At 39.9% G+C, this 27,180-nt stretch overlaps 1 protein-coding gene across 2 annotated transcripts in view; it reads right to left on the reverse strand.

Moving 5' to 3' along the window:
• The window catches only part of lmln (leishmanolysin-like (metallopeptidase M8 family)), a 56,574-nt gene that overhangs the window by 25,364 nt on the left and 4,030 nt on the right, over positions 1 to 27,180 (reverse strand). For both annotated transcript variants that reach the window (XM_048534054.2, XM_048534055.2), the window contains exons 2-11: positions 26,709 to 26,806; positions 26,579 to 26,609; positions 20,310 to 20,392; positions 17,499 to 17,616; positions 10,735 to 10,913; positions 7,213 to 7,318; positions 6,967 to 7,061; positions 6,632 to 6,749; positions 5,395 to 5,502; positions 728 to 804 (exon numbers count right to left, since the gene is read on the reverse strand). In XM_048534054.2, coding sequence (XP_048390011.1) covers positions 728 to 804; positions 5,395 to 5,502; positions 6,632 to 6,749; positions 6,967 to 7,061; positions 7,213 to 7,318; positions 10,735 to 10,913; positions 17,499 to 17,616; positions 20,310 to 20,392; positions 26,579 to 26,609; positions 26,709 to 26,806 — 1,013 coding nt within the window. The remainder of the gene's footprint in view (positions 1 to 727; positions 805 to 5,394; positions 5,503 to 6,631; positions 6,750 to 6,966; positions 7,062 to 7,212; positions 7,319 to 10,734; positions 10,914 to 17,498; positions 17,617 to 20,309; positions 20,393 to 26,578; positions 26,610 to 26,708; positions 26,807 to 27,180) is intronic.

The raw sequence follows: 27,180 nt of genomic DNA on the forward strand, positions 1-27,180 counted from the left end.
CCCACAGTGTGGGAACAGGCTATCAGGCCCAACAAGCCCACACCAACTCTCCGAACAGCACCCCAGCCAGACTCACTCCCCTACTCTATTCCTGTAACCCTGAATTTCCCATGGCTGATCCATCTAATTTACACATCCCTGGACACGATGAGCTTTAGCACTGCCAATCCATCTAACCTCTACAACTGCGAGAGGAAACCACAGCATCTAGAGGAAAGTCACGCAGACCCGAGGAGACTGTACAAACTCTGCACGGACAGTCGCCCAAGGCTAGAATTGAGCCCGGGTCCCTGGAAATGTGAAGCAACAGTGCTAAGCACTGAGCCACCATGCTGCCCAAATTAGTTAATTTGCATTTGCCTATCACTTATTTGCTTTCTCACACAATCTATAAAAAAGTTGATAACCTAATCTATCACTTTCCATAAGCAAATGAGTGTGAAAGGGCACTTTCAGCAAATTACATCCTGCATAAAGCAAGTCTTAAATTTTAATTTTAAATACTCCGTTTAGATCCAAGATCTTAAGTATTGCTGAGTACCTGGAGGTCTGCCTGAATCATCATTACAAATGCTCCACAAGCATGTTTTCCCTTTCCAGTGTTTACATTTTTGTTTCTAAGCCATATTATTTGAAACATTTTTGATTGAACTTAGAATGAAAAAAAGGTAAGATTTCCCAAGCCATTGCACAATATTAAAATCTGCTTACACATCATTAATCTTACCCTGTGTCTTCCAAAGCTGCCAAGGTTAACCTGGAGAATACTCTATTCTGTGTGTGAGAGCCGGTCATTGCTTCATTCTGGGTAGAAAGAGAAGAACAAAAAATCATCTAGAACTTAAAGGGACCATCAAACTAGTCAATTTTGCCTTTCGTTCAGAATCAGTGACTTTTCTGGTTCTGTCTTTGGCAAACACAAAGGTCCCAGTCTCTTTAAGTAGGGTCCCACTAAATTATATACCATTTGTCATTCACAACAAGCTGGAGGATTTGAACCTCAATCTTGGATCAATGCTTGACTTGGCTTGGCCAAAAGAAAGCTACTTCTTCAGCCTTTCCTCATTCTGAAATGCTTCAGCAAATGGAAGATTAACCTATTATCTTTTATGGTGTGGAGGTGCCAGTGGTGGACCTGGGCAGATGAAGTCAGAAGTCACACGATACCGGGTTATAGTTCAACAGGTTTATTTGAAATCACAGGCTTTTGGTGTACTGCTCTTTCATCAGATGAAGTGAAGTGACTGATGAAGCAGCAGCACTCCAAAAGTTTGGGATTTCAAATAAACCAGTTGGTCTATAACTTGGTATTGTGTGGCTTCTGACTTGATCATCTTTTACGGCATTTTATCACATATTGCTGCTCTTGTTGTACAGTGTAAAAGATACAATCAAGTTTAAAACCTACATTACTTGATTAAAGCAAATCTACAAAGGGGAAACATAATGTGTGTCAAAATCGCATGAAAACTTCGGTTAGAGAAATATATTTTAGGTAAATTGTTCATTAAACATTGGCAATATGCACATCCTGTTAATAAGTAATTAAAACTTGTCCCTTGTAAGTTGTGAAGCAATTTTATTTGTAAGTTTGCACACATCCTGGTCTGAATTCCATTTCTCCCCCATGGTTGAGTAACTTTCCATTAATATCATGAGGGGAGGTGATGGCCTAGTGCTATTATTGCTGGGCTGTTAATCTAAAGATTCAGGTGATGCTCTGGGGTCCTAGGTTGGAATCCTGTCACAATAGATGTTGGAATTTGAATTCAATGAAAATATGGAATTAGGAGTCTAATGATATCCACGAATCTCTTGTTGATTGCCAGAAAAATCCATCTGGTTCACCGATGCCCTTACCTGATTGGCCTACCTTTGACTCCAGATCTGAGATAACGTGATGGATGGGCAATAGATGCTGACCTAGCCAGTGATGTCCTCGTCTCATAAATGAATTTTTAAAAATACTGCCTATTAATCAAAGGTCAGTGTTTGGGTAAACTGGGACATCAGAAATCTGGCTCACTTTATACTCCAGGTTTACGCATTATCACAGGTTGAGACATTCCAGCAAGCATCAATTACATTCCATCAGGAATTTTGTTTTTTAATTTACTCATGGGTCATGGGCCGATTTTATCCTTTGTTGCCCTTGAAAAAGAGGTAGTGAGTTGCCTTCTTGAACTGCTAAATTCTATTTAGTTAGGTAGACAAACAATGCCATCAGAGAGCAAGTTTCGTGATTTTGACACAGTGCACTGAAAGAATGATGATATATTGCCAAGTCTGGAGTAGAGTATCTTAGAAGGGAACTGATTTGATTTGATTGGTTATATACCAATATACGTATGCCAAGGTACAGTGAAAAAGGTCTTATCTTGTGTGCTCTACAGGGAGATGACAGTATACAGTGCAGAAGTTAACAGAACAGAGTGCAGGATATAATGTTAAAGCTGCACAAAAGGTGCAGGGAGGAGGTCAACATGAACACTTTAGAGATCCATTCAAAAATCTGATAAGCGTAGGGAAGCTTTTCTTGAATTTGGTCATACACATAGTCAACTTTAACATCTTCTGCCCAATGGAAGCGGGTCGAAGATGATACAACATGAATGGGAGGAGTCTCTGATTATATTGGTTGCTTTCCCGATGCAGCAGCAAGTATAGGTGAAGTCAATGGATGGTAGATTGGCTCGCATGATAGACTGGGCTGTGTTCACAACTCTCTGCAGTTTCTTGTCGTCTTCGGAAGAGCAGTTCCCACACCATTCCGCTAAACAATATCTCTTTCTTGCACTGACTTGTCGCTGCTTGAGATCCGACTTACAATGGTGGTGCCATCGTCAACAAACTTGTAAATTGAGTTGGGGCAGAATGTGGCAACATAGTCACGTGTATATAGGAGTGTAGTAGGGGGCTGAGCACATACCCTCACGGGTAACTGGTGCTGAGGATTATCATCGAAGTGTTGTTGTCACCGATTTTTACTGACTGCTGTCTGTTGGTCAGAAAGTCACGTATCCAGTTACAGAGATGTGAGCACAGACCTAGATCCAGAGTTTGGAGATGAGTTTGTTCGAAATTATGGTGTTCAAGGTAGAGCTGTAGTCTGTTCAAGGTGGAAATGTTCCAGGAATAAACGTAGGCCAGTGAGATGGCTTCTGCCTAGGACCTGTTGTGTTAGTAGTCAAATTGCAAGGGATCAAGGCAACAGTTGATGTAAGCCATGACCAACTTCTCAAAGCTTCATACCTCTGACATTATGATGGTGAGGAAGTAATTAAATGAAGTTGCTGAAGGTGGTTAGGCCAAGGACATACTGTGAGAAACAGATGTACAGGCACTGAGACACTTCATAATTATGAATTTACAGGTGGTGGTGTTCCCATGTCCTTCTAGATGGTGATAACAAGGTGTGGAGCTGGAGGAACACAGCAGGCCAAACAGCATCAGAGGAGCATGAAAGCTGATGTTTCGTCTAGGGACCCTTCTTCAGAAAAGATGGTGGTGGTCATGGGATTGGAAAGCACTGACTAAAATGCCATGGTGTGTTTCTGTCATGCATCTTGTAGATGGTGCATGGTGTTGCTACTGAGCATCAGTGGTGCAGGAACTGCATATTTATTGCTTTCACCTGGATGGTGTCAAGTTTCTTAAGCGTGGCCAGAGTTGCATTGATCCAGACGAGCAGTGAGTATTCTGTCAAACACCTGAATCGTTTCAGACTGCATTCAGGTTTTAAGGAGTCTGCGCTTAAATTATCCATTGCAACATTCCTAGACTCTGAACTGCTATTATAGCTACTATGCCGATATGACTAGTCTAGTTCAGTTTCTGGTCAATGGTAATCCTCAGGATGTGGATAGTGGGGGATGTGGAGACAGTGATGGTTAGAATCTCTTGTCTTGCAAATGGTCACTGTCTGGTACTTATGTGACCTAATTGTTACTTGCCATGTGTCAGCCCAACCCTGGATACTGCCCACATCCTATTGCATTTGGGCACTGGACTACTTCAGTATCTAAGTTGTTGTGAAATATGATAAACAGTGTTTAATTATCAGTGAACATCCCCACTTCTAACATATGACGGTGAGAAAGTCAATGGTGAAGTAGCTGAAGGTGATTGGGCCAAGGGCACTGCCTGAGGTACGTTCGCAGAAATGCCCTGGCACCAAGATGACTGACTTCTAAACACCACATTCATCTTCCTTTAAGCCAGGTATGACTGCATCAAATGGGGTACTTTCCCCATGATTCCCACTGACTCTACTTTGCTAAGCCTCCTTGATGCCACATTGGTCAAATGCAACCTAAGGTCAACGGCAGTCACTCTCACCTCATTTTTCAGTGAAAATGCAAGCTATTACCTTGAAATTTAAAGGTCATGCTATTCTAGTAGCTTTATTTCACAAATCCATTCCAGCAAATCTTCCTAAAGTGAGTGGTTTCAAATCTGAACTATTTTCAAAGTTTGGATACAATTTCTGTGGTTTCCAAGTATAAAGAACAATTAAATCAGAATGACAAAGTGCTGCACTGGGGCAACATGGTTGGCCAGGCAGCATCAGAGGAGCAGGAAAGGTGATGTTTCAGATCAGGACCCTTTTTCAGAAACAGGGAGGGGAAAGGCAGCTCAAAATAAATACAGAAAGGAAGGGTGGGGCTGGAGAAGGTAGGTGGAATGGTGATAGGAGAGTGCATGGAGGGAGTGGTGAGGATTGGTCAGTCACGTGGGACAGGCAGACAGGTGGGAGGGAAGATGGACAGGTTGTGTCAGGTCAAGGTTGTGGGGATGAGAGGGAGGGTTTAGGCCTAAACATGGAATCATCAGCTTCAAAATTTCCCCATTTTCGGCCTCATCCCACGTCCAACCCTCCCTGATGCTGTGTGGCCTGCTGATTCCTCCAGCTCCACACTTTGTTATCTCTGAATCCAGCATCTGCAGTTCTTGCTATCTATGAATTAAATCAGAACATAACTTTCAAAAAGAAAAAAAATCCAAAACATCAACTTCACTATCTAATCAGCCTTTGCAAAACCACACATATAAGCCAAACGGATAGATAAGGTCTATGGTCTCATTAACTGACATTTCAATGTAAAACCCACAAACAGGAGCTTTTAGCAATGATTAGGCTTTGCAAAAGAACTGCTAGTATTTTCTACTACTCGGCTTAACGCTACACACAGCAGTTCACTAATAAATCAATTCTCTTCAGGTCAAAACAACATTTCTCAGCATTTCTGCTCTATCTGAATGAGTTATTTGTGATAATTAGTATTTTCACTACTATTATGCATGTAATCCTCAGCAGAAATAATTTGTATAGGTTGGAGCTGAAGTGAAACACTTGTTTCTTCAATGAGCTTGAAAATCATGAATCAATCTCACCTCCAGCAACCGCTTTTCCCAGTGATTCAGTTCAGTACCCATTCCACCTTGATTCTCAAGTTCCATTCCTTCAAGAATTGGACAGTTAAAGTGGTTCTGGGCTTCTTTCTGCACAATGCATAATCAGATTTAACTGTTAGAGAAAAATAGGATTTTCAGCCAAAAAGCTTTTCTGAATTTATTTAAGGTAGGTGGGGGCAGGGCTGTCACAGTAATGTCATTGGACCAATAATGCAGAAACCCGAACTAATCTTCTGGGAACACAGAAGCCGACCATAGCAGCTCATGAAATTTGAATTTGATAAAATCTGGAATTAATAAGTCTAATGACAGCTATTCTAACAACTGCTGAATGTCATAAAAACACATCTAGTTCACTCGTGCCCTTTCGAAAGGAAATTTGATGCCCTTACCTGGTGTGGTCTACATGTGACTACACACCCACTGAATATGGCTGACTGTAAAATGTCCTTTGAAAGTGCCTTACAAGCTACACTGCTGTATCAAGCCATTATGAAATCTGAAGAATGGAATGAAACCAGGCAGACTACCTGGCATCAATATTGGCACTGAAAGTAATGATGACAACCATGCAAAATTTTCCTTAAACACTGGAAATCTCCCCTGGGGCTTGTGCCGAACTTGGGAGAGTTCTTCCACAAACTAGTTAAACATCTAGCAAAGTGGTACTCTCAGAGGCACATGTTCTAGGTAATGTCCAGGACACCAATTTCACCGCTCCTGAAAATATTCTGTCCTGCCAGCAGGAAAGACCCACCAGACGTAATGGCACAGTGGTATACAATGAAGAAGGAGTTGCCCTGGTAGTCCTTCATGTTGACTGTAGACCCCATGAAATCTCAGTTTCAGCTCCAACATGGGCAAAGCTATTTCCAGATGATTAAGGCCTACTGCTCACAACACCACATCCAACCACCCCCCAGTACTCCTCCAATCTGTACACAACTTGGAGAAAGCACAGTGGGAGGGTTGTGAAAGGGCACAGAATGTGAGGTCTCCTTGATGCCACATTTGGTCGTAACAAAAGGTGAAAAATACATTCACTCTTTTGCTGTTTTCTGTCAGTCAATCCTCTATTAATTCTATAATTTTGTATCTCACAGAAATCTTTATCAAAAGATTTTTTTACAAGTCAAAATATATTATCTATTCCACCCCATTTTCCACCATGAATGTTTGAAAAAACTTTTTAAAAAGTACTCTTGTTAATACTCACAACTACTCGTGGAGTCACAAGGAGAAGGACCTCATGATTGAGTTTTTTGTTCCCCCTTATATCCCATAATCTTGATGCTTTGCGTGCAACTTTGTCACTCCACTGATACAATCCAAGCCTATTTAAATAAAAATGAGCAAACTGTGCTCACAGTGTAGTTCAAAGTATTTAAAAAGTCTAACTGGCAGTGAACAAAATTGATAACTTACAGCATCTGAACAAGATAAATTATTTATTCAAACTACAAGATGTATTTTAAAACATATCTCACACTAGATGATAACTAAATGTGTTTTCTCAAAATTTAAAAAAAATACACACAGTATCGAGCTTACGATTCATTAAAAGATGGAAGACCATTTGCCTTTCTTGCAGTTAGAGGTTTTCCCTCATCATTACGGTAGAAAGCAAAAAGTCCTGCAGAGAAACCCTGAATTGTAATAGAAAAGAAACATCTTTTCATATTTGGAACAAACTGTATCATAATAAAAACTAGGCACAACATATCCCTCATGGTTTTAAACAACTTCAATGCTGAGCTTTGTAAATTGGAAATGAACATAAGTCTGCAGTGAACCTACCAAAGCATGGACAATTTCATGTTTTACAGTTGACAACATGCCTTTAAACTCTTGTGGCTCAGTGGGAATCATACTCGGACATAAGTTTGCATATCCTGCAATAGGCCTGCAATATTTAGAGTTAGAGTTAATAATTCATTAAACAAATAACAAAAAAAGTTATAAATGCTCAGCTTTTCTAATATTTCATTTGAATATAGTTTCTATTTTGAACCTCTTGTTCATTAAAAATCTACAACAAATTAATGGTTCAGATGTATTTCATAGACAGACAATTCTTTGGCTAAATAACAGAATCATTTGTATACCAGAAGAACTTGCCAAACTTTGGTGTGCCAAAATTCTAGTAGGTAAATAATTCAACAATTACTTTGAGGAGGAAAAAGGGATTTGAAATGGAAACAGCTAAAAACATGACCACCATCACAATATCACTGCATATTTTTTTTCATTTTTATCTGTTTTGTAGAAAAGATAAATAGTAACAACTGAATCAAATACTTCAATCTTGATAACTTTTCATGCATATTCTGTTTCTAGCTTCTGAGATCTGGTTGCACAATGATCTAAACTGGGACCTGATAATTGAAGGGTATGTGACATTTAGGAAGGGCATGAAGCTGAAGAAGTGTGTAGGATTGGTTCTGGTAATTACAATTGATATTAGTATATTAGAGGGCAATGACATTAATTCAGGAAACCAGGTTATAGAAAAGCAGTTTGTGTACAGGTATGGAATGACAAAGGCAAAAGTTCATGAGTGGAAGCTGTGTCTCGGCCCCTAACAGTAATCACATGGTTGGAAAGGATATCAAGGAAGAAACAATGGGAGCTTGTCAAAAACCAGAAAGGTGTTCTGATTTCCAAAAGGCATTAGATAACGTACTGCATATAATGGTTCTTAACAAGATTAAAACCCATGGGTTTGGGAGAGTGTATTAGCATGGACTGAAGATTGGCTAATTAATACAATGCAGAATTGGGATAAAGGCAATATTTTCACGATGGCAACCTGTCACTACAGGGATTATTGCAAGAATTACTGCCGGGACCACAATGATTTATAATATTTATTCATGGCTTGGATGAAGAAAGTGGATGCACTATCGTCAAGGTGGCAGATGCTACAGAAACGATTGGGAAATTAAGTATCGAGAATGATACAAACAGTCTACACAGGCACATAAAGTCACAGAGTCATAGAGTCATACAGCACAGAAACAGACACTTCAGGACAACTCGTCCATGGTGACCAGATATTCCTGATCTAGTCCCATTTGTCAACATGTGAACCATATCCCTGTAAACCCTTCCTATTCATGTACCCATTCAGATGCCTTTTAAATATTGTAATTGTTAAAATTTTACTCCAGCATTAAGGACAAGGTTGCAGAGTACTTGGAGGTGCATGGTGAAATAGGGCTGAGTCAGCAAGTTTTCATCAAGGGGAGGTCATATCTGGCAAATCTGTTAAAATATAAACCAGTTATCTAACTTGGCAGATGGAATACAATGTGAGGTTCTGTACTTTGGCAGGAAAAGGAACTGAATATTACATAAATGGAGAAAAGCTGCTGAAATCTGTAGCACACAGAAATTTGAGTGTCCTTTTCCGCAAGAATCACAAAAGCCTAGCATACAAGTTCATCAGGTAATAAGGAAGGCAAATGGACCTTTGGCCTTTATCACAAAGGGAATGGAGTATAAAAATAAGGAAGTTTTGCTAAAGCTGTACAAGCACTAATCAAACCACAACTGAAATACAGTGAATAATTCTTTTTAAAATTATTTCACTTTTGGGATAAACCTGTTGGACTCTCATCTGGTGAGTGTTGCTGGCTGCCAGTATTTACTGTCAAGCCCCAGTTGACATTGAGAAGATGGTGCTGAGCTGCCTTTTTGAACAACTGCAGCTCATTTGGTGCAAGGATACCTACAATGCCACTCAGGAGGGAGTTCCAGGATTTTGAGGCTAAAGGAACAGTGTTATACTTCCAAGTGTGGATGGTGGGTGGTTTGAGGGGAAAACATACAGGTGGTGGTTCTCCCATGTATTTGACGCCCTTGTTGTTCCAGACAGTAGTAATAGTGGGCTCAGAAGGTGCTGTTTAACGAGCACAGCTGAACATTTTTGGTCCCCTTATTAAAGGTAAGATATACAGATGTTGGTAGCAGTCCACAGGAGGTTCACTAGGTCAATCCTGCCTATGAAGAGGTGTTTTTTTCAATGAAAATATGTTGACTAGGTTGAGCCTGTACTCATTGCAGTTTAAAAGAATGAGATCAGAAATTACGACACCAGATGAGAGTCCAACAGGTTTATTCGGAGCTCCGAATAACCTGTCAGACTATAACCTGGTGCTGTGTGATTTCTAACTTTGTCCACATTATCGAAGATTGAGAAGCAATCTTATTAAAACATAAAAGATTCTTTCACAGCATAGACTTGGACAGTACATTTTCCTCTTGCTATAGTCTAGGACAATAGGGCATCATCAGGGCGCTGAAAGACAGAACAGACTCCATGGGCCAAATGGCCTACTTCTGCTCTTCCAGCTTGCTTTGAAGTCACTTATGGATTTTTGAATTTTCTGGATTGCACAAAAATATCAGAATGCCTAACAAAAACCGAATTAACTGCAAAATCTGTAACATTAAATATTTGCCTGAAGCATGAGCAGTGATAATACATGATAAGGAAGCAAAGAAAACTGTTTCCTCATTGATAATAAAATGTGAGGCTGGATGAACACAGCAGGCCAAGCAGCATCTCAGGAGCACAAAAGCTGACGTTTCGGGCCTAGACCCTTCATCAGAGAGCTCTCAGAGAGAAGGGTCTAGGCCCGAAACGTCAGCTTTTGTGCTCCTGAGATGCTGCTTGGCCTGCTGTGTTCATCCAGCCTCACATTTTATTATCTTGGAATCTCCAGCATCTGCAGTTCCCATTATCTCTGTTTCCTCATTGAAATATGTATTTTCCGCGCTTTGGCGTCCAAAGAACAATGCAATAATGACTAACAAAATGCTTGGGTCTGCTCAGAAAATTTCTAGAAAACTGATTTTTCCAGTCGACTTCTGAACAACAGATTTTTGGACTCGTGTATTTTTACAGTGTATTTTTAATTTCTTTATTTGAAATAGTATAAATTCTTACTTGTGCTGTTGCGCAGAGATAAAGTGGCTCCCTTACAGAATGGAACAAGGCTAACAACCAGTGCCATCTAAATTTACCTCAGTCTACCAGTTCAGCCAACACATGATCAAAATCAAAAACTGTCAAATTACTAGACATCTTTTATCAATAATTTAGGACTAAAACTTAATATTTGAAGTTTCAATGTCGTTTTAACTTGGATCACACTTGGCGTGCATGGGCAATTATTATCGACTACCACATTAAGGTTTTCATACAGGTTTTATAAAATGTGGCTACTTAAGGAAAAGCCGGTTTGAAATTCAGATTTGAAATCAAGATAGAGTTGCAATTACTTACATTTAAAGTCTAATCATAACCTTTCCCACCTGTCCAATTCTGCTTCCAGTTGACAATACGCTGCATAGGCGACAATATCCTCTTGTCCACAACGTTCTGTAGTCAGTGCACTCACATAAAGCAAAAAGTCAGCATCCATGACACCTGGACCATCAGTTAACCCTGCAGACCCACAGGATTTTCCATTTTCACTACACACCCTGCATTGCTAGATAGATATCAAACAAATGTTAATAAACCAGACTATTCATTCCTCAATTCTTTTTAGAATTTAATTCTATAAAGAAAAAAAATTGGTGTACACCAAGTTTCATTCATTATGCCATCTAGAAAATATTTGTGGCACAGCTGTGTTCTGTTTTTAACACCAGCTCTTGAAAACAGACATGTGATTTCAATAAAAGAAATGGTCCAATAAAGAAATACTTCCTGATGCAAGTTATTATGGATCAGGAGGTAAAACACAATATACCAATGACATGAAGTATCAACAGGAACAAGAACAGTAAACAATGGATGACCTCTTAAACTTCCAAATCACAATTAGCTTGTACACCAAGGCATGAAACAACATTTGAGGATCTAGAATCTACTGATTTTAATTCAAAATTTGAAGTCGTCAGCTTGCTCACTTAGCTAGACGTTTCGTCACCATGCTAGGTAACGTCATCAAGTGAGCCTCCAACGAGGCGACGTCGTTCTGCTCTGCTTGGTATTTATATGATCCAGTCTGTTAAGTTGGGTTGTGTCATTTCCAGTTCTGTTCTTCATGGGTTTGTATATGGGGTCTAATTCCACCGGTTTGTAAATTACATACCGGGTTGAAAACCAGGCCTCTAGGAATTCCCATGCGTGTCTGTGGTTGGCTCGAGCTAGGATGGTCACTTTGTCCCAGTTAAATTGGTGGTCTTCATTGTCCGAGTGCACTGAGATGAGGGAAAGTTAGTTGTGTCATTTTTCTACTAGCTGGTGTCTGAGTATCGTGATGGCTAGTTTCCTTCTGGTCTGGCCAATGCAATGTTCTTTGCAATCATTGCAAGGTATTTTGTAAACTAAGTTGGTCCTGCATGTCATGGGTATGGGGTCTTTGGTCCTTATTAGTGTTTGCCGTAGTGTGGCTGTGGGTTTGTGTGTCACCATGATTCCTAGTGGTCATAGGAGTCTCATTATCAGTTCTGATATGTTCTTGATATGGGGTAGTGCGGCTGGTGCATTGCGGAGTACTGCGTCCTCTACGTGTTGTCTACCTAGTAGGCACCTGTGGATGAAGTTGTCGGGATATCCATTGTTAACAAAGACGTCCTGTAGGTGTTCTTCCTCCTTCCTGTGTATTTCTGGCTCATTTGAATAGCGCCCTAACACAGCTTTGTTTGAGTACTTTGGGGTAATTGCGGAGGAAATTGAGGATTTAGTCAGTGTGGGCTGCTTTCCTATATACTGTTGTTTGGAACTCTTCATTGGTCACTCGTTCTACCCTGACATATAGAAACAGAAGTTCACTGTTGTCTTCCTCTTTTCTCGTAAATTTGATCCCGGTGAAAATGTGGTTGATGAGATGGTGTGCCTCTTGTAGCTTGGTGTGTTTAATGATGCCAAACGTGTCATCCCACGTTTCGGATCCACAGTTTTGGCTGTATGAGGGGGAGGGTACTGTGTTCCAGTCTTTGCGTGACTGCCTCTGCAATAAGCCCCGAGATGGGTGACCCTATAGGTATGTCATTGATTTGTTTATATATTTGGCCATTAAAGATGAAATGTGTGGTGAGACATGGGTCCAGCAGTCTGAGTATGTTGTCTTTGCTGATGGAACTGTTTGGAGTTGGGGTTTCTGCTCCATCCATTAATGTGGCAAGTGTTTGATCGGCTCGTGGTATGGCAACGGACATGAATAGTGCTGTAATGCCAAAAAATACCATAATCTCATCATCATTGATTTTAACGTTCTTGAGGTTATTATGGAATTCCTGGTTTGAGTAGATGACATGTTTGTCATTGTTTCTGTCTAACTAGAAATTATGGGCAGAATTAAGAGTCATTCCAGGTGCAAATGTTAATTCTGTTTCTCTTTTCACAGATACTGCCAGATCGTTAAGTTTCTCAAGATTATCTGCATGCATTTCAGATTTCAAGCAACAGCAGTATTCTGCTTTTAGCCTGCTGGTGACCGACCAACAGTCAAGAAGGGCTTGCTATCTTAATCGGTCACTCACAAAACTCTGTTTCAAAAATCAGGGAGGGTTCAAAGAAAAGCACACCTACGCTTATTTGCAAACCCAGACAGTGATCTTCGAGGCAACTCCCATCCAACCATAGTCACCAATCTGGAGATACATACTTCCACCCAGAAAGCTCACTAATTATTTGGTAATTGTATAGGTCTCTAGAGGGAAGCGGCACAGGGTTCAAGGCTGTTTTCTAAGCTGTGGACAAGGCACCCATTGCACCTATTAAATTCTGTCCTAAAATTCAGGATCCTATTAAGAGTGGATGAGGTTTGAAGAGTTTGAGAATGACCAATCTCAGGCCCGTTTTCAAAAACAAAAATAGAGGCAGATAATTATGGGTCAGGTAGGTTAACATTTATGATAGACAAAATTTTGGCATCTTCAAAGGTAAAATTAATATCTAGATGAAGCAAAAATTATTAGAAGCATGTAATGTAGAATTCAGAAACAAAATCATGCTCAACAAATCTCGTGAGAATCTTTGACATTATAGATATAACGCAACAAGAAAATACAATGAATATTGCCTGTATGAATTTTCAAATGACCTTCAAAAACACCCAGACAGGAACTATATGAAGGCGGGTGGGAATTAAATTAGGGAATATGTGGGCATAAGATTTAGGAGAATTTGATCATGGCTGATATGTTTTCCAACCACATTGTACTGATTTATTTACTAATCAAGAAATTGTCTTAAAGACATTTGATGACTTGACCTCCACTGCTTTCTGCTGCAATGAGTTCTGAAGAAGAACTTCCTCATCTCAATTGTAAAAGGTCATCTCTTCATTCTGAAGCTGTGCCCTTGGATCCTAATCTCATACTAGTGGAAATTGCTTCTCCATGTCCACCCTATCCATGTCTTTCACTATTCGGTAAGTTTGAATGAGATAGCCCCTCATCTTTTTAAACTCCACTGACTGCAGACTCACCTCGATCAACCATTCCTCATGTGACAAGCCACCCATTCTGTGGGATCATTCTTGCAAACTTCCTTGGATCCCCTTCAATACCAACTCATCCTTCCCAAGAAATGGAGCCTAAAACTCTCGCAATATTCCAAATGCAGTCTGACTAGAGACTCATTCAGTCTGAGCAATACGTCTCGGCTCTCATATTCATTCCAAGAGGGCTAGGATACAAATGTCACATTTGCCTTCCAAACTGCCAACTTAACTTGCATGCTAACCTCAAAAAAATCTTGAATGAGAACTCCTTAGTCCCTTTGTGCTTCAGATTTCCAATGTCTTTTCCCATTTAGAAAATAGTCTATGTGTTTATTCTTCTGACTAAAGTGCACAACCTCTTTCCAACAATGTATTCCATCTGCCACTTTTTTGCCCACTCTCCTAGCCTGTCCAAGTCTTTATTGAACCTCCCCGCTTCCTCAATCCTACTGTCCCTCCAGCTATATTTGTGTCTTTTACAAAATTAGCAACTTTGCCTTCAGGTCCTTTGGCCAGATTGTTGGCAATTGGATCAAAAAGTTTTAAAAGAAATGGAAACATTGGAGTTATGGGCAGTCTACCACGATGATTAAAATGAGCAGCAGTGTCCCAAAGAAGTTGTTTGAGTATAGGTAGATAGGAAGTGATGTGATTTTGATATACACCTAAAGGAAGTAGCATAAAAATTGTGGATGCTATTGAATTAGGCTTAAATAAAGCTTAGAGTTTACAAGAATGAGGGTAAATCTAATTGAGGCATATACAATTCTAAAGGGGATTGACAAAGTAGACTGAGAGCAATATTTCCCCTTGTGGGGCAATCCGAAACAAGAGGTCAGTTTTAGGCTGAGGGGCAGTAGATTTAAAATAAACATGAGGAGGAATTACTTCTCTCAAAATGTTGTGAATCAGTGGAATTCACTACCCAAGTGTGTGGTGGACACTGAATATGTTTAAGGAGAAGATAGGCTAATGGGTTCAAGGGTTAGGAGTAGCAAGCAAGAAAGTGGATTTGGGTCAACAGGCTAAGGACTGGCAGATGGAGTTTAATTTGGATAACCATGAAGTATTGCACTTTGGTTATACAAACAAGGACAGCATTCATACAATTAATGGTAGGGCCCGGGGTAGTCTTGTAGAACAGGAACCGAGGGGTTCAGGTACATAATTCTTCGGACTTTCCGTCACAAGTAGACAGGGTGATTAAGAAGGCGTTTAGCATGCTTGTCTTCATTGCTCAGACCTTTGAGTATGGGCATCAAGATGTCATGTTGAGGTTGTACAGAATGTTGATAAGACCGCTTCTGGAGTACAGTGTGCAATTCTAGTTTCCCTGTTAAAGGAAGGGTATTATTATACTAGACAGGGTTCAGTAGAGATTTGGTAGGATGATTCCGAGAATGGAGGGTTTGAAATATAAAATTAAACTGGAATAGATTAAAAAGGCTTGGACTTTTTTCAGCGATAATGGGAACTGCAGATGCTGGAGAATCCAAGATAATAAAGTGTGAAGCTGGATGAACACAGCAGGCCAAGCAGCATCTCAGGAGCACAAAAGCCGACGTTTCGGGCCTAGACCCTTCATCATCTGATGAAGGGTCTAGGCCCGAAACGTCAGCTTTTGTGCTCCTGAGATGCTGCGAAAGGTCTAGGCCCGAAACGTCAGCTTTTGTGCTCCTGAGATGCTGCTTGGCCTGCTGTGTTCATCCAGCCTCACATTTTATTACCTGATTGTTTGGGTGTGTTGATTGTTAAGGGAGCAACATTAGTCAGGAAAATCCCTGTCCACTTTGAACTATACTAGAGTAGGTTCTGCAATAATGCCTGTTCCGGCAATACGTATTGGCTATAAGACGACTGACGAATAGGGCAACACTATTTCTAAAATGTGAAATTGTCTTGGTTATAATGCGATTGTATCAGTACTCTTCATCCTGGATAATATGCCAAACCATCCTCCCACTACTGGTGAGCTTTCTGAAAACCATAAAGTGCTATTTCTATCCCCAAACACAACCTTTCTCCTTCAACCCTTGGGCAAGGGTGCAATAGCAGTTTCTGAAGCTTATTATTTAAGGCACAAATTTAAGAGACTGGTTGCAGCCACTGAGGGGAATAATGATAGTATTTTTCAATTTTGGAAGAGCTTTAACATCAAGAATGCAATTGAGATTATTAAGGAGGCCTGGGGTGATGGCAGTTAAGACTGCTTGCATGCAGTTTGGTGGAAGCTTCTCCCAGAATTTTTTCAAAATTTTAAAGGCTCTGGTCAATCAGAGGAGCTCCCAAGAATCAAATAACATTTTGTTGATCTTGCAAAGCGAGTTGGATTTAAAGGAGAGGAGGGTGAGGATTTTGAAGAACCGCTTGACTTCCACTATGAAGACCTCAGTCTACAACCACTGGTTGTTGAGGTGGAAGCAGAAGCTGGAGATGAAGAAGATGAAGTCCAGAATGCAGCACCAAAACAGCTTTCCACTTCTGTTTTCTCTTCTATCCTGACGGGACACTGGACCCGAACCACCCAATTCACTCTTTTATTCATTCATTCGACGAGGGTGTCGCTGACTAGGCCAGCATTTATTGCCCATCCCAGACAGCAGTTAAGTGTCAACTACATTGCTGTGTCTGGAGTCACGTAATCTAAATCAGTTAAGGATAGTAATTTCCTTCCTTAAAGGATATTAGTGAACCAAATGGGTTTTCCCCACAATGAACAATGGATTCTTGGTCATTGTGAAATATTTAATTCTAAATTGTGATTGAGTTCAAATTGAATCCTGGTCTCCAGAGCATTGCCTGGGTCTGTGGATTAACAGTTCAGTGATAATACCGCCAGGCCATCACCTCCAGTTGAGATCTGTTGAGTTTCTCCAGTAATTTCTGTTTTTATCCTTGGTCAAATCTCTGCCACCTCATCTGTTTTGGGAATTCATTTTCTGAACAAATTAAGGTTCCTTTAGTTGTTCCTTCAGTAAACAACTGGCTATTTGTGTACTGAAGTGAGAAGTGAGGGATATCATTTTAACAGTAATACAACCAACCTTCCTCATCTCTTGCTTATCATTCTCAGCTCCTCCACAGCATATGGACAACACATCAAATTCAGTGCCTGTCCGTGTACTGCTTTCCCTGGGCAGAAGATTGCTCCAATATTTCTCAGCATTCTTCCTGCAGACCTCTTGCTGTCCTCTAACCTCTTCCTTTGTGTTAGTTTCTTCGTGCACTGGCCTCAAACTGTATTGTACCTTAACTCCCATAAGAGGCTTAAAATCCTACTTTAGGTTCTTCCCCTAAACTTCGCTTACCTCTGCAAAATGTCATTGTGCTCCAACTTCTTGCTTCAGTTACCTTGCTCCTCCTACCAGTGCTTTAATTCTACCAAACCTTTTCTAGTTCAGCATTATGTCAGTTCTAATCCAATTATTCTGGCACCCAACTTCATTTGACTGTGCAGAATGACTCTCCATGTTCAACATCACTGGATATCAAATAGATTGAAAATACTCTCCACATGCAAAACTTAACTCTTGCAAGCTAAGACCAATGTCATGTCTCAAAAAAAAATTAAGCTGATTTCACTAGTACATATAAAGTCCACAACTGCAGAGGTTTTACCTGTAAATGTTCTTCTGGAACTACTACTGGGCCGCATCTTGTAATGTCAGCACAGGCACCTTGACAATACATGTGTGGGTCATCCTTCTTTCTTAAATACTGATTGGTTGCACATGGCCTTGCAGAAAATATTAACAGTTTAGTTTAGAAAGGTTAATAATAAATGTTAAATATTAATTACATGTTTACATGCAGAGTAATGGACTCTATATATTAGCAATTATTTATTCCATTAATATATAATTTTTATTTAGTATTTCTGCATGACAGATGGTCAGTGAACAGTTATTATTATAATTAGTTGAGCTGTTTCAAAAAGGACGGCAGTTAAAAACTTAAACACATTAACCTTCAATTAGTATGTATCACAAAAATGTAAACAGAATATACTTTGGACTGGGATGCATTTGTACTCATAATGGTGAGCGTGTCAGTGCTAGTGAACAGAACACTGTCTACTTTGGATATTTTGATTCAACGTCAAGCACTCACAGGTTAGGCTCAGCACAGTTAATTGCAGAATAAGTCTCTTTTCCAGCATCCTAACAATGTGTCTTGGCCCCTCTTCAACAGAGTTTCAATACATTTCCATTTATGACAGCTGCTAACCTAAGAATGTCAATTCAGCACGGTGTGACCATTAACAGTTTGAATGGAAGCATCTAAATTTGTTTCAATTGAGATTTTTCCAGCCAGTAAGTACAGGCTTCTCATCTGTTAGTGTGGCTTGGATGTGAACTTGGTTCCCCTAAGTGAAAAACTACCGTTTACTGCATTTTATCCTGCAATCTAGTTAATGAGTAATTTTCCAGATGGCAGACTAGTGGTGTACTGCAAGGATCGGTCCTTGCTATTCAATACTAATTACTTTGATGACAGAACCAAATTGTAAATGATTTGGATGTAGGAGTGAAAGGATGGATTAGTAAGTTTGTGGACGATACAAAGGTGGGTCGAGTTGTGGCTAGTGTGGAGGGCTGTTGTAGGTTACAAAAGGACATTGACAGAATCCAAAGCTGGGCTGAGAAGTGGCAGATGGAGTTTAACCCTCAAAAGTGTGAGGTGATTCATTTTGGAAGGATAAATTTGAAAGCAGAATATGGGGTGAATGGAAAGATTCTTGGCAGTGTGGAGGAGCAGAGGGATCTTGGGGTTTATGTCCACAGTTCCCTGAAAGCTGGCACCCAGATGGATAGAGTTGTTAAGAAGGTGTGTGGTGTGTCAGCTTTCATTAAAAGAGGATTGAGTTCAAGAGCCGTGAAGTTATGCTCCAACTATACAAAAGTCTGGTCCGGCCACATCTGGAGTATTGCATACAGTTCTGATCGCCTCATTACAGGAAAGATGTGGAAGTATTGGAAAAGGTGCAGAGGAGATTTACCAGGATGTTGTCTGGAATGGAGGGAAGGTCTTACGAGGAAAGGTTGAGACAGCTAGGGATTTTCTCTTTAAAATGACGAAGGATGACAGGTGACTTGATACAGGTGTACAAAATGATCAGAGGTATATGTGGAATAGAGAGCAGAGACTTTCTCCTCGGATGGAGGTAGCTATTACGAGGGGGCATAGTTTTAAAGTGAGCGGAGGTAGATTTAGGGAGACATCAGAGGTAGGTCCTTTACTCAGAGTGGTAGGGGCGTGGAATGCATTGCTGGAGAGGATCATAGAGTCAGCCTCATTAGGTGCAGTTAAGAGGCAATTAGATAGGCATATGGTTGACAGTATAAGGTAGGGGTGGAGATTAGATAGACCTTAGGTTTAGGGTAAAAGTTCAGCACAACACCATGGGCTGAAGGGCCTGGCCTGGCCTGGCCTGTACTGTGCTGTTCTACATTCTATGTTCTAATATTCCCAAATTTGCTAATGACACAAAACTAGGTGGGACTGAGAGTTGTGAGGAGGATTTGAAGAAACTTCAGGGAAACCGAGGTAAGTTCAGTGTGTGGACGAACACATAAAACAAACAGTAGAAAGCTGATAAATGTGAAGTTATACACTTCACTGTGAACAACCAAACGCAAGATTATTAAGAGATAGCAGGAACTGCAGATGCTGGAGAATTTGGGAACTGCGGATATACAAAGGAATCTGGCTATCTTTCTGAACCAGTTAATGAAAGTAAATAGACAGTTGCAACAAACAGTTAGGAATGCGATCATCACAAGAGGAGTTTAGAAATAGGGATGTCTTAATGCAATTATAGGTGTTGGTGAGACCACAACCAGAAAACTGTGTGCAGTTTTGGGCTTTGTACCTATGACAGGATATCCCTGCCACAGGAATGCAGCAAAGGTTCAGGGGGCTGATATCAGGATTGGCAGGACTGTCAAATGAGAAAATATTGGTTTGACTGTGTCTGTATTTCCTAGAGTTGAAAAGAATGAGTGAGGATCTGATTTTAAATATATAAAGTTGTAACAAGAGAAGATATTTCCTCTGGCTGAGGAGTCTAGAACCAGGGATCACAGGCTCAGGATACAGGGAAGCCTATTTAGAACTGAGATAAAGGAACTTCAGTCGCAACTTCACAACCACAGAAGGATGTGGAGGCCAAGTCATGGTGTATATTCAAGAACAAAATTGATAAAAGTTTTGGATATTAAAAGAGTTTTAAGGGATATGGCAAGAAAATAGGAATATGATATTGAGATGTAGGAATAGCTAAAATCATGGTGAACGTCAAAGAACGTTCAAAGGGCCAAATGGGCTACACCTGCTTCTAATTTCTATGTTTGCAAAAATGCGGATTCTTTTCCTAAAACCAAAAACTTTAAAATGGTACATTTTAAAGACAACAGATTCTCACCATACCTGCTTAGCAGAATTGGGCCAACTACTTTACGAACTTGGAATGTTTCTTGTAAATATTTAATTGCATTTGGGAATAGTTTATCCTAATATGGAAAAGAAAGAGAGATAAATAATCATTTAGCAGGTTTGAACTGGAGAAGTGCTGAAAACAAAGACACATTTTGTTCAAGTTTTTATCTGGTGCTCAGCAGGACATTTTGCAAGAATACTATTTCAAGGTGAAAGGCAATATTTATACGGAATGAACATGAGTGTTGCTTGCTTGGCAATTGGACTCTGATTGGTAAAGGCATTGCCAAAGATAATGCACAAATTAACAATCAAAAATAATCTTTATTTCCTGTTATTCCTAATATAGAAGTAAAATACTAGATCTCAGACAGCAAAAATGAGGCCAATATTGCAACATAAGTGAGTTTTTGTTTGGCAATAGCTCAGCACTGTACCCGATCATTATTCTGGAAGAAAAGTAAAGCTGAGCATCCTTATTACCCGTAATTCTTCAAACAAAATATTAGTTCTTTAATTTCACTTCAAAGCACTTTGAGAGCAATTACAAATATGAAAATACTGCAACATATAAAAGTTTAAAAGCCTACATGCACGTTGTAAATAATGTTTATGTAACCACCACTTATTAGTCTGGCAGAATTGTATGTAAAAATTACCACCGGCAAAGATATCCTAACTCAAACAATCAGGAACAAACTGGGGAATAATTAATCAGGCACTTTAGGATTACATGAAAATGCTTAGCAAATTGAATCATTTAAAGTCACTTTACAGATCCAACATAGAAAATTATATTTTTTGTATACTTTTGTTGATCTAGTAGTATTTATTAACAAATGTAAACTTGCTCATCATATCCAAAACTTAGTAAAATCTTATTACGTAGAACAATAGAACTATATTACAGTTTTTATTTTAAAAATTGAATGACAGAGCATAATAACTTTAGATATCACAACGTACATATTTACAAGTCACATTGAGCTCAGAAAGAGATTAGTTTGCAACAGGATGGAACACGAGGTGGCTGCCCCATCATAAATTGCAAACAGCAGTTTTTGTTTTATTTACATATGCCAAGACAGGATATTTAATTATTAAATCATAAATTACTTCATAGAATATTTTAAGTGATTCAAAGTCAGTCAATTCCAGCATTAATTATATCTGTATAAATTGACAACAGTACAGTAAAGAGAACAAACATTTGGCTTTAAGAATTTAATAAACTTCCAAAACTACATGCCTCACAGAGGGAAAGACTGAATGGAATATAAGGTGAGATAAGATAAACATTCAAACTATGTCTTGTATAAGCAAAGGTCAAGGTTGTGGTACAGAATAAAATATGAACAAGTTTTTAACTTTGCAGCATTTGAGTCAGGAACATTGTCATCACAGGGCATGTATGGATGGGGGCTGGTCACTCCAGGAATTAAAGTCATATAGATCCATAGAGTTAACAAAGTGTGGAGCTGGATGAACACAGCAGGCCAAGCAGCTCCTAAGATCCTGTGATAATGGGAACTGCAGATGCTGGAGAATCCAAGATAATGAAATGTGAGGCTGGATGAACACAGCAGGCCCAGCAGCATCTCAGGAGCACCAAAGCTGACCTTTTGGGCCTAGACCCTTCATCAGAGAGGGGGATGGGGTGAGGGTTCTGGAATAAATAGGGAGAGAGGGGGAGGCGGACTGAAGATGGAGAGAAAAGAAGATAGGTGGAGAGGAGAGTACAGGTGGGGAGGTAGGGAGGGGATAGGTCAGTCCAGGGAAGACGGACAGGTCAAGGAGGTGGGATGAGGTTAGTAGGTAGGAAATGGAGGTGCGGCTTGGGGTGGGAGGAAGGGATGGGTAAGAGGAAGAACAGGTTAGGGAGGCAGAGACAGGTTGGACTGGTTTTGGGATGCAGTGGGTGGAGGGGAAGAGCTGGGCTGGTTGTGTGGTGCAGTGGGGGGAGGGGACGAACTGGGCTGGTTTTGGGATGCGGTGGGGGAAGGGGAGATTTTGAAGCTGGTGAAGTCCACATTGATACCATAGGGCTGCAGGGCTCCCAAGCGGAATATGAGTTGCTGTTCCTGCAACCTTCGGGTGGCATCATTGTGGCACTGCAGGAGGCCCATGATGGACATGTCATCTAAAGAATGGGAGGGGGAGTGGAAATGGTTTGCGACTGGGAGGTGCAGTTGTTTATTGCGAACCGAGTGGAGGTGTTCTGCAAAGCGGTCCCCAAGCCTCCGCTTGGTTTCCCCAATGTAGAGGAAGCCACGCCGGGTACAATGGATACAGTACACCACATTGGCAGATGTGCAGGTGAACCTCTGCTTAATGTGGAAAGTCATCTTGGGGCCTGGGATAGGGGTGAGGGAGGAGGTGTGGGGGCAAGTGTAGCATTTCCTGCGGTTGTAGGGGAAGGTGCCGGGTGTGGTGGGGTTGGAGGGCAGTGTGGAGCGAACAAGGGAGTCACGAAGAGAGTGGTCTCTCCGGAAAGCAGACAAGGGTGGGGATGGAAAAATGTCTTGGGTGGTAGGGTCGGATTGTAGATGGCGGAAGCGTCGGAGGATGATGCATTGTATCCGGAGGTTGGTGGAGTGGTGTGTGAGAACGAGGGGGATCCTCTTTGGGCGGTTGTGGCGGGGGCGGGGTGTGAGGGATGTGTTGCGGGAAATGCAGGAGACACGGTCAAGGGCGTTCTCGACCACTGTGGGGGGAAGTTGTGGTCCTTGAAGAACTTGGACATCTGGGATGTGCGGGAGTGGAATGCCTCATCGTGGGAGCAGATGCGGCAGAGGCGGAGGAATTGGGAATAGGGGATGGAATTTTTGCAGGAGGGTGGGTGGGAGGAGGTGTATTCTAGGTAGATGTGGGAGTCGGTGGGCTTGAAATGGACATCAGTTACAAGCTGGTTACCTGAGATGGAGACTGAGAGGTCCAGGAAGGTGAGGGATGTGCTGGAGATGGCCCAGGTGAACTGAAGGTTGGGGTGGAAGGTGTTGGTGAAGTGGATGAACTGTTCGAGCTCCTCTGGGGAGCAAGAGGCAGCGCCGATACAGTCATCAATGTAAAGGAGGAAGAGGTGGGGTTTGGGGCCTGTGTAGGTGCGGAAGAGGGACTGTTCCATGTAACCTAAGCTCCTAAGATCCTGCTTGGCTTGCTGTGTTCATCCAGCTCCACGCTTTGTTATCTCGGATTCTCCAGCATCTGTAGTTCCCATTATCTCTAGATCCATAGAGTTGTACAGCATGGAAATAGACCCTTCAGTCTAACTGTTTCATGCTCACCAGGTATCCTAAATTAATCCACTCTCATTTGCTAGGATTTGGCCCATATTCCTCTAAACCCTTCCTATTCATGTACCCATCCTGATCCCTTTTAAATGTTTTAATTGTACCAGCCTCCACCACTTCCTCTGGCAGCTCATTGCATGCCATCACCTCCGTCTGCATGAAAACATTGCCCCTTAGGTCCCTTTTATATCTTTTCATCTCACCTTAAACCTATGCCCTTTAGTTTGGATTCCCCTACCCTGTTCTGTCTCTGACATCAGGGAGTATTGCTACAGGTAGTCAGAACTTCAGGACAAGGTTATATTAGCTGACATTGAAATAATACAAAAGGGAAATCAAATTAGCCATTATAATAGAGACTTCAACATTGAAATAATACAAAAGGAAAATCAAATTAGCCATTATAATAGAGACTTCAATTACAGAACCAACTCACACACGAATCATTAGCAGTTTTTGTTGCCACACTAACAAACCTTTGTTGCAAAAATAACAAGAAAGCAATCTTCCAACATTACTAATAGTAATTTGACAAGAATGATTTTCATCCTTAACATAATTCCCACAATAATTTCAGGGAATGTAAATTATGAAGGAAGTTCTTAATGACAACATTGCACTACATTTTGAAGTTTAGAAAAGTAAGATTTATACTACAGTTTTTGTCTTGGGCAAATCTTTCAGTGGGGAAGTATAAAAATTATTGCTGGCAGAAACCAAAGTAAGATGTCAGTTGAGGAGATGTAAAGAGACTTTTAAGGGTATGAAGAAAGTAAAAGTTAAAAAAATTTGCTGGCTAATTTCAAGTGTGGAATACATTTTTTTGCAAAAAAGAAAAAGCAGTATTATGAAAAACTAGTTACAAGGGGAACGGAGACAATTGGGAAATTTAAACAGAATCCTAATCTTTCTAGCTACATGGAGTCGTTCCCTGTCAGCTTTCCCTGTTTATGTGCTTACTAGTCAACATCACGGAACACGTTTCACTCATAATACTCAAGACTGAGCTTGTGTACCATTATGGTAAAAAAAAATACACTTCACAATATGAATATTTCCACAAAACTGGTACAAAATAATGTAACAAAGATGATAAAAATTGGAACAAATGAACAAAGCAACCACATAATAACAAGGTAAGATAGGGACAGGGATCTGAGAACACTGCTAGATTTTCTACCACGTAAAACAATTTTTTTTTAATAAACATCTCAAAATTCACAATTTTCTTGTTTCTTGTCACTCACTTGTGACAGATCCACAGCATTTTTCACAGTTAGTGAACATACTGTGTTTGTATCACATTACTTGTTTAAATTGTCTTCTGTTAGAAAATTGGGGGCCCTCATTTTTCTAATTTCCTTTTGCTAAGTTTGAAACTTAGCTCAGACAACTTCAAACCTGTCTCTCGCTGTGTCCAAACATAAACTCTCTCTAACAAACAAGGGCAAAAGGCAAGTTACAGATAAATGTTATAATGAATACCAGGTCTCTCATGGCCAGGAAAATCTAAGCTGATCTAGGGAATGGATGGACAAGAAGGTGATTATTATTCTAATGTTGAGTAATTGATTTGTAGTCATTTGTGGTGTTTAGGAAAACAGAATAGTCTGCTCTTCTGTACTGTAAGCTGAATCGGAGGCAGGCAAAGAAGCAGAAATTATTATGACACGATGAGTAGCTGTCCCATGTCCACTGGTTGGAAAGATTCACATGGTTAATCGACAAAGAAACTGCCGTGTCTTTAAAACAGGTCATATCAACACAGAGTTGGGGTAGTTTGCCCTCATCAACTGGAGCACTCACCCTGCAGCTGTCTTCCTCAGATGCATGGTAGTTCAATAGAGGAGTCCCCTAGCGCATCGACAAGATAATTGGTTTCGGTTTTCACAAATTTAATAAAACTGATGCACTTTGTGGCAACTCTTTGCTTGGATACTGGTATCAGTGAATTACCTGGAATATACTTTACCTGCCTAATTAACCAATGCACCTCATCTAAAATGCTGCTTCTGCTTATGGATGGTCTATTGCCTATATTAGGCGACTGTGGTCCTAAATCCCAAAATCTTACACTTCTAACGAATTGCCTTCATTGCACTGAATTTCAATGGTATCAATCTTTAATGAATACTGAAGTGTAAATGAACCATCAAAAAGAGAATATTGCTTCAAGGTGAATAATATTATCTCCTTTTATACTTGACATGTACGTACTCTATTAAATGGTTAAACAAAATTCAATTTTTATTCCAACATTGGTTTAGGTACATTTTAATCTTAACCACTAAAATCTCTCAGGACTGAATAAAGAGCTACACCACCAAACTCTCTAAAGCTAGTTTTATAAATACAATTAATGATTTTTAACCTTGAATAGGTTTGTAAAACAAATTTTTTTAATTTAATAATCTGATTATTATTTTTCATTCATTTTGATTGATCAAATGTTTGGCATTTTCCTGCATCAAGTTGACTTGATGTGACATTCATTGTAGAGTCACAACATTTCATCCAAATTGGCTAGTAGTAACCCTGAATAATATAATAACATCAAAACATCAACAACTGATTGATGCTGAAAAATAGGCCCAAAAATTCATCTCTGTCTTATTCTGCAGCTTTGCTGAGACATAACATTAGCTTTACCACACCTTAGTCAAGATTAGAATATGCTAGGAACACACAGCACTCATTGGGGGAGACAAGAGGTACTAATAATGTAACTGAGTTTTAGCAAAGAACCATAAAGACTTAAAATGTTAACACTACATTTCCTTATGATATAAGGTTAAGTGTAATTGTTCTCACATTTGGTGTTATTTTCAATCTGTATGAGGTACATTTGGATTTCATTTTGCCTCATACAAACAACAATGCCAAATAATGGATTTCCCGTACATTACAATTTACTATTGAAATATACTTTTACAGTTATATATTGAAGAATGCATGAATTTTTTTACATACCTTAACTAAATGTTTTTTGTCCATGGGTAAACTAGAATATAAGAATTATAAAAAAGATATCAACTTTAAAAGTTAAAGTCAGTAAAGTTTCCAGTAAATGGCTGTCTAGATGATAAATTATAATACTTACTATTCAATACTTAAATCATACACAATTTTTATTCTTAGATGCTGATCAATACTCCTTCTGGTAATTCGACTTGGTTCTAAGTATACTTGATAAATCACCTAAAATGGTAAAGATAGCAATGTTTAAAATATAACATATAAACTTTAATAGGTAGAAGTATCAGCTCTATACACGTAACTTCATGTATGATAAATTTCCATTTAATAGCTGATTGAATCAGCTCATACCCTTCAGGGTATTCTATAAAAATGTGCAAACTGTCACTTTAACATAAAATATTTCAAATACATGCAATCCATAGACAATTTTTTTCACCAACATTTAACCAGTGGAAAGATGCTTCAAAACTAAGGACTATTTTCCTTAAATAAGGAGACACAGTAAGCTAGAAAGTGGGATACAAGTCCTGTACCGAGTCCCGTTCGTCCATTTCTAGAGTATTTCTTTCCCTTATGGATTCTATCACTTTTCA

The sequence above is a fragment of the Stegostoma tigrinum genome, chromosome 7 (assembly GCF_030684315.1).
Source record: "Stegostoma tigrinum isolate sSteTig4 chromosome 7, sSteTig4.hap1, whole genome shotgun sequence".
Classification (NCBI taxonomy): Eukaryota; Metazoa; Chordata; class Chondrichthyes; order Orectolobiformes; family Stegostomatidae; genus Stegostoma; species Stegostoma tigrinum.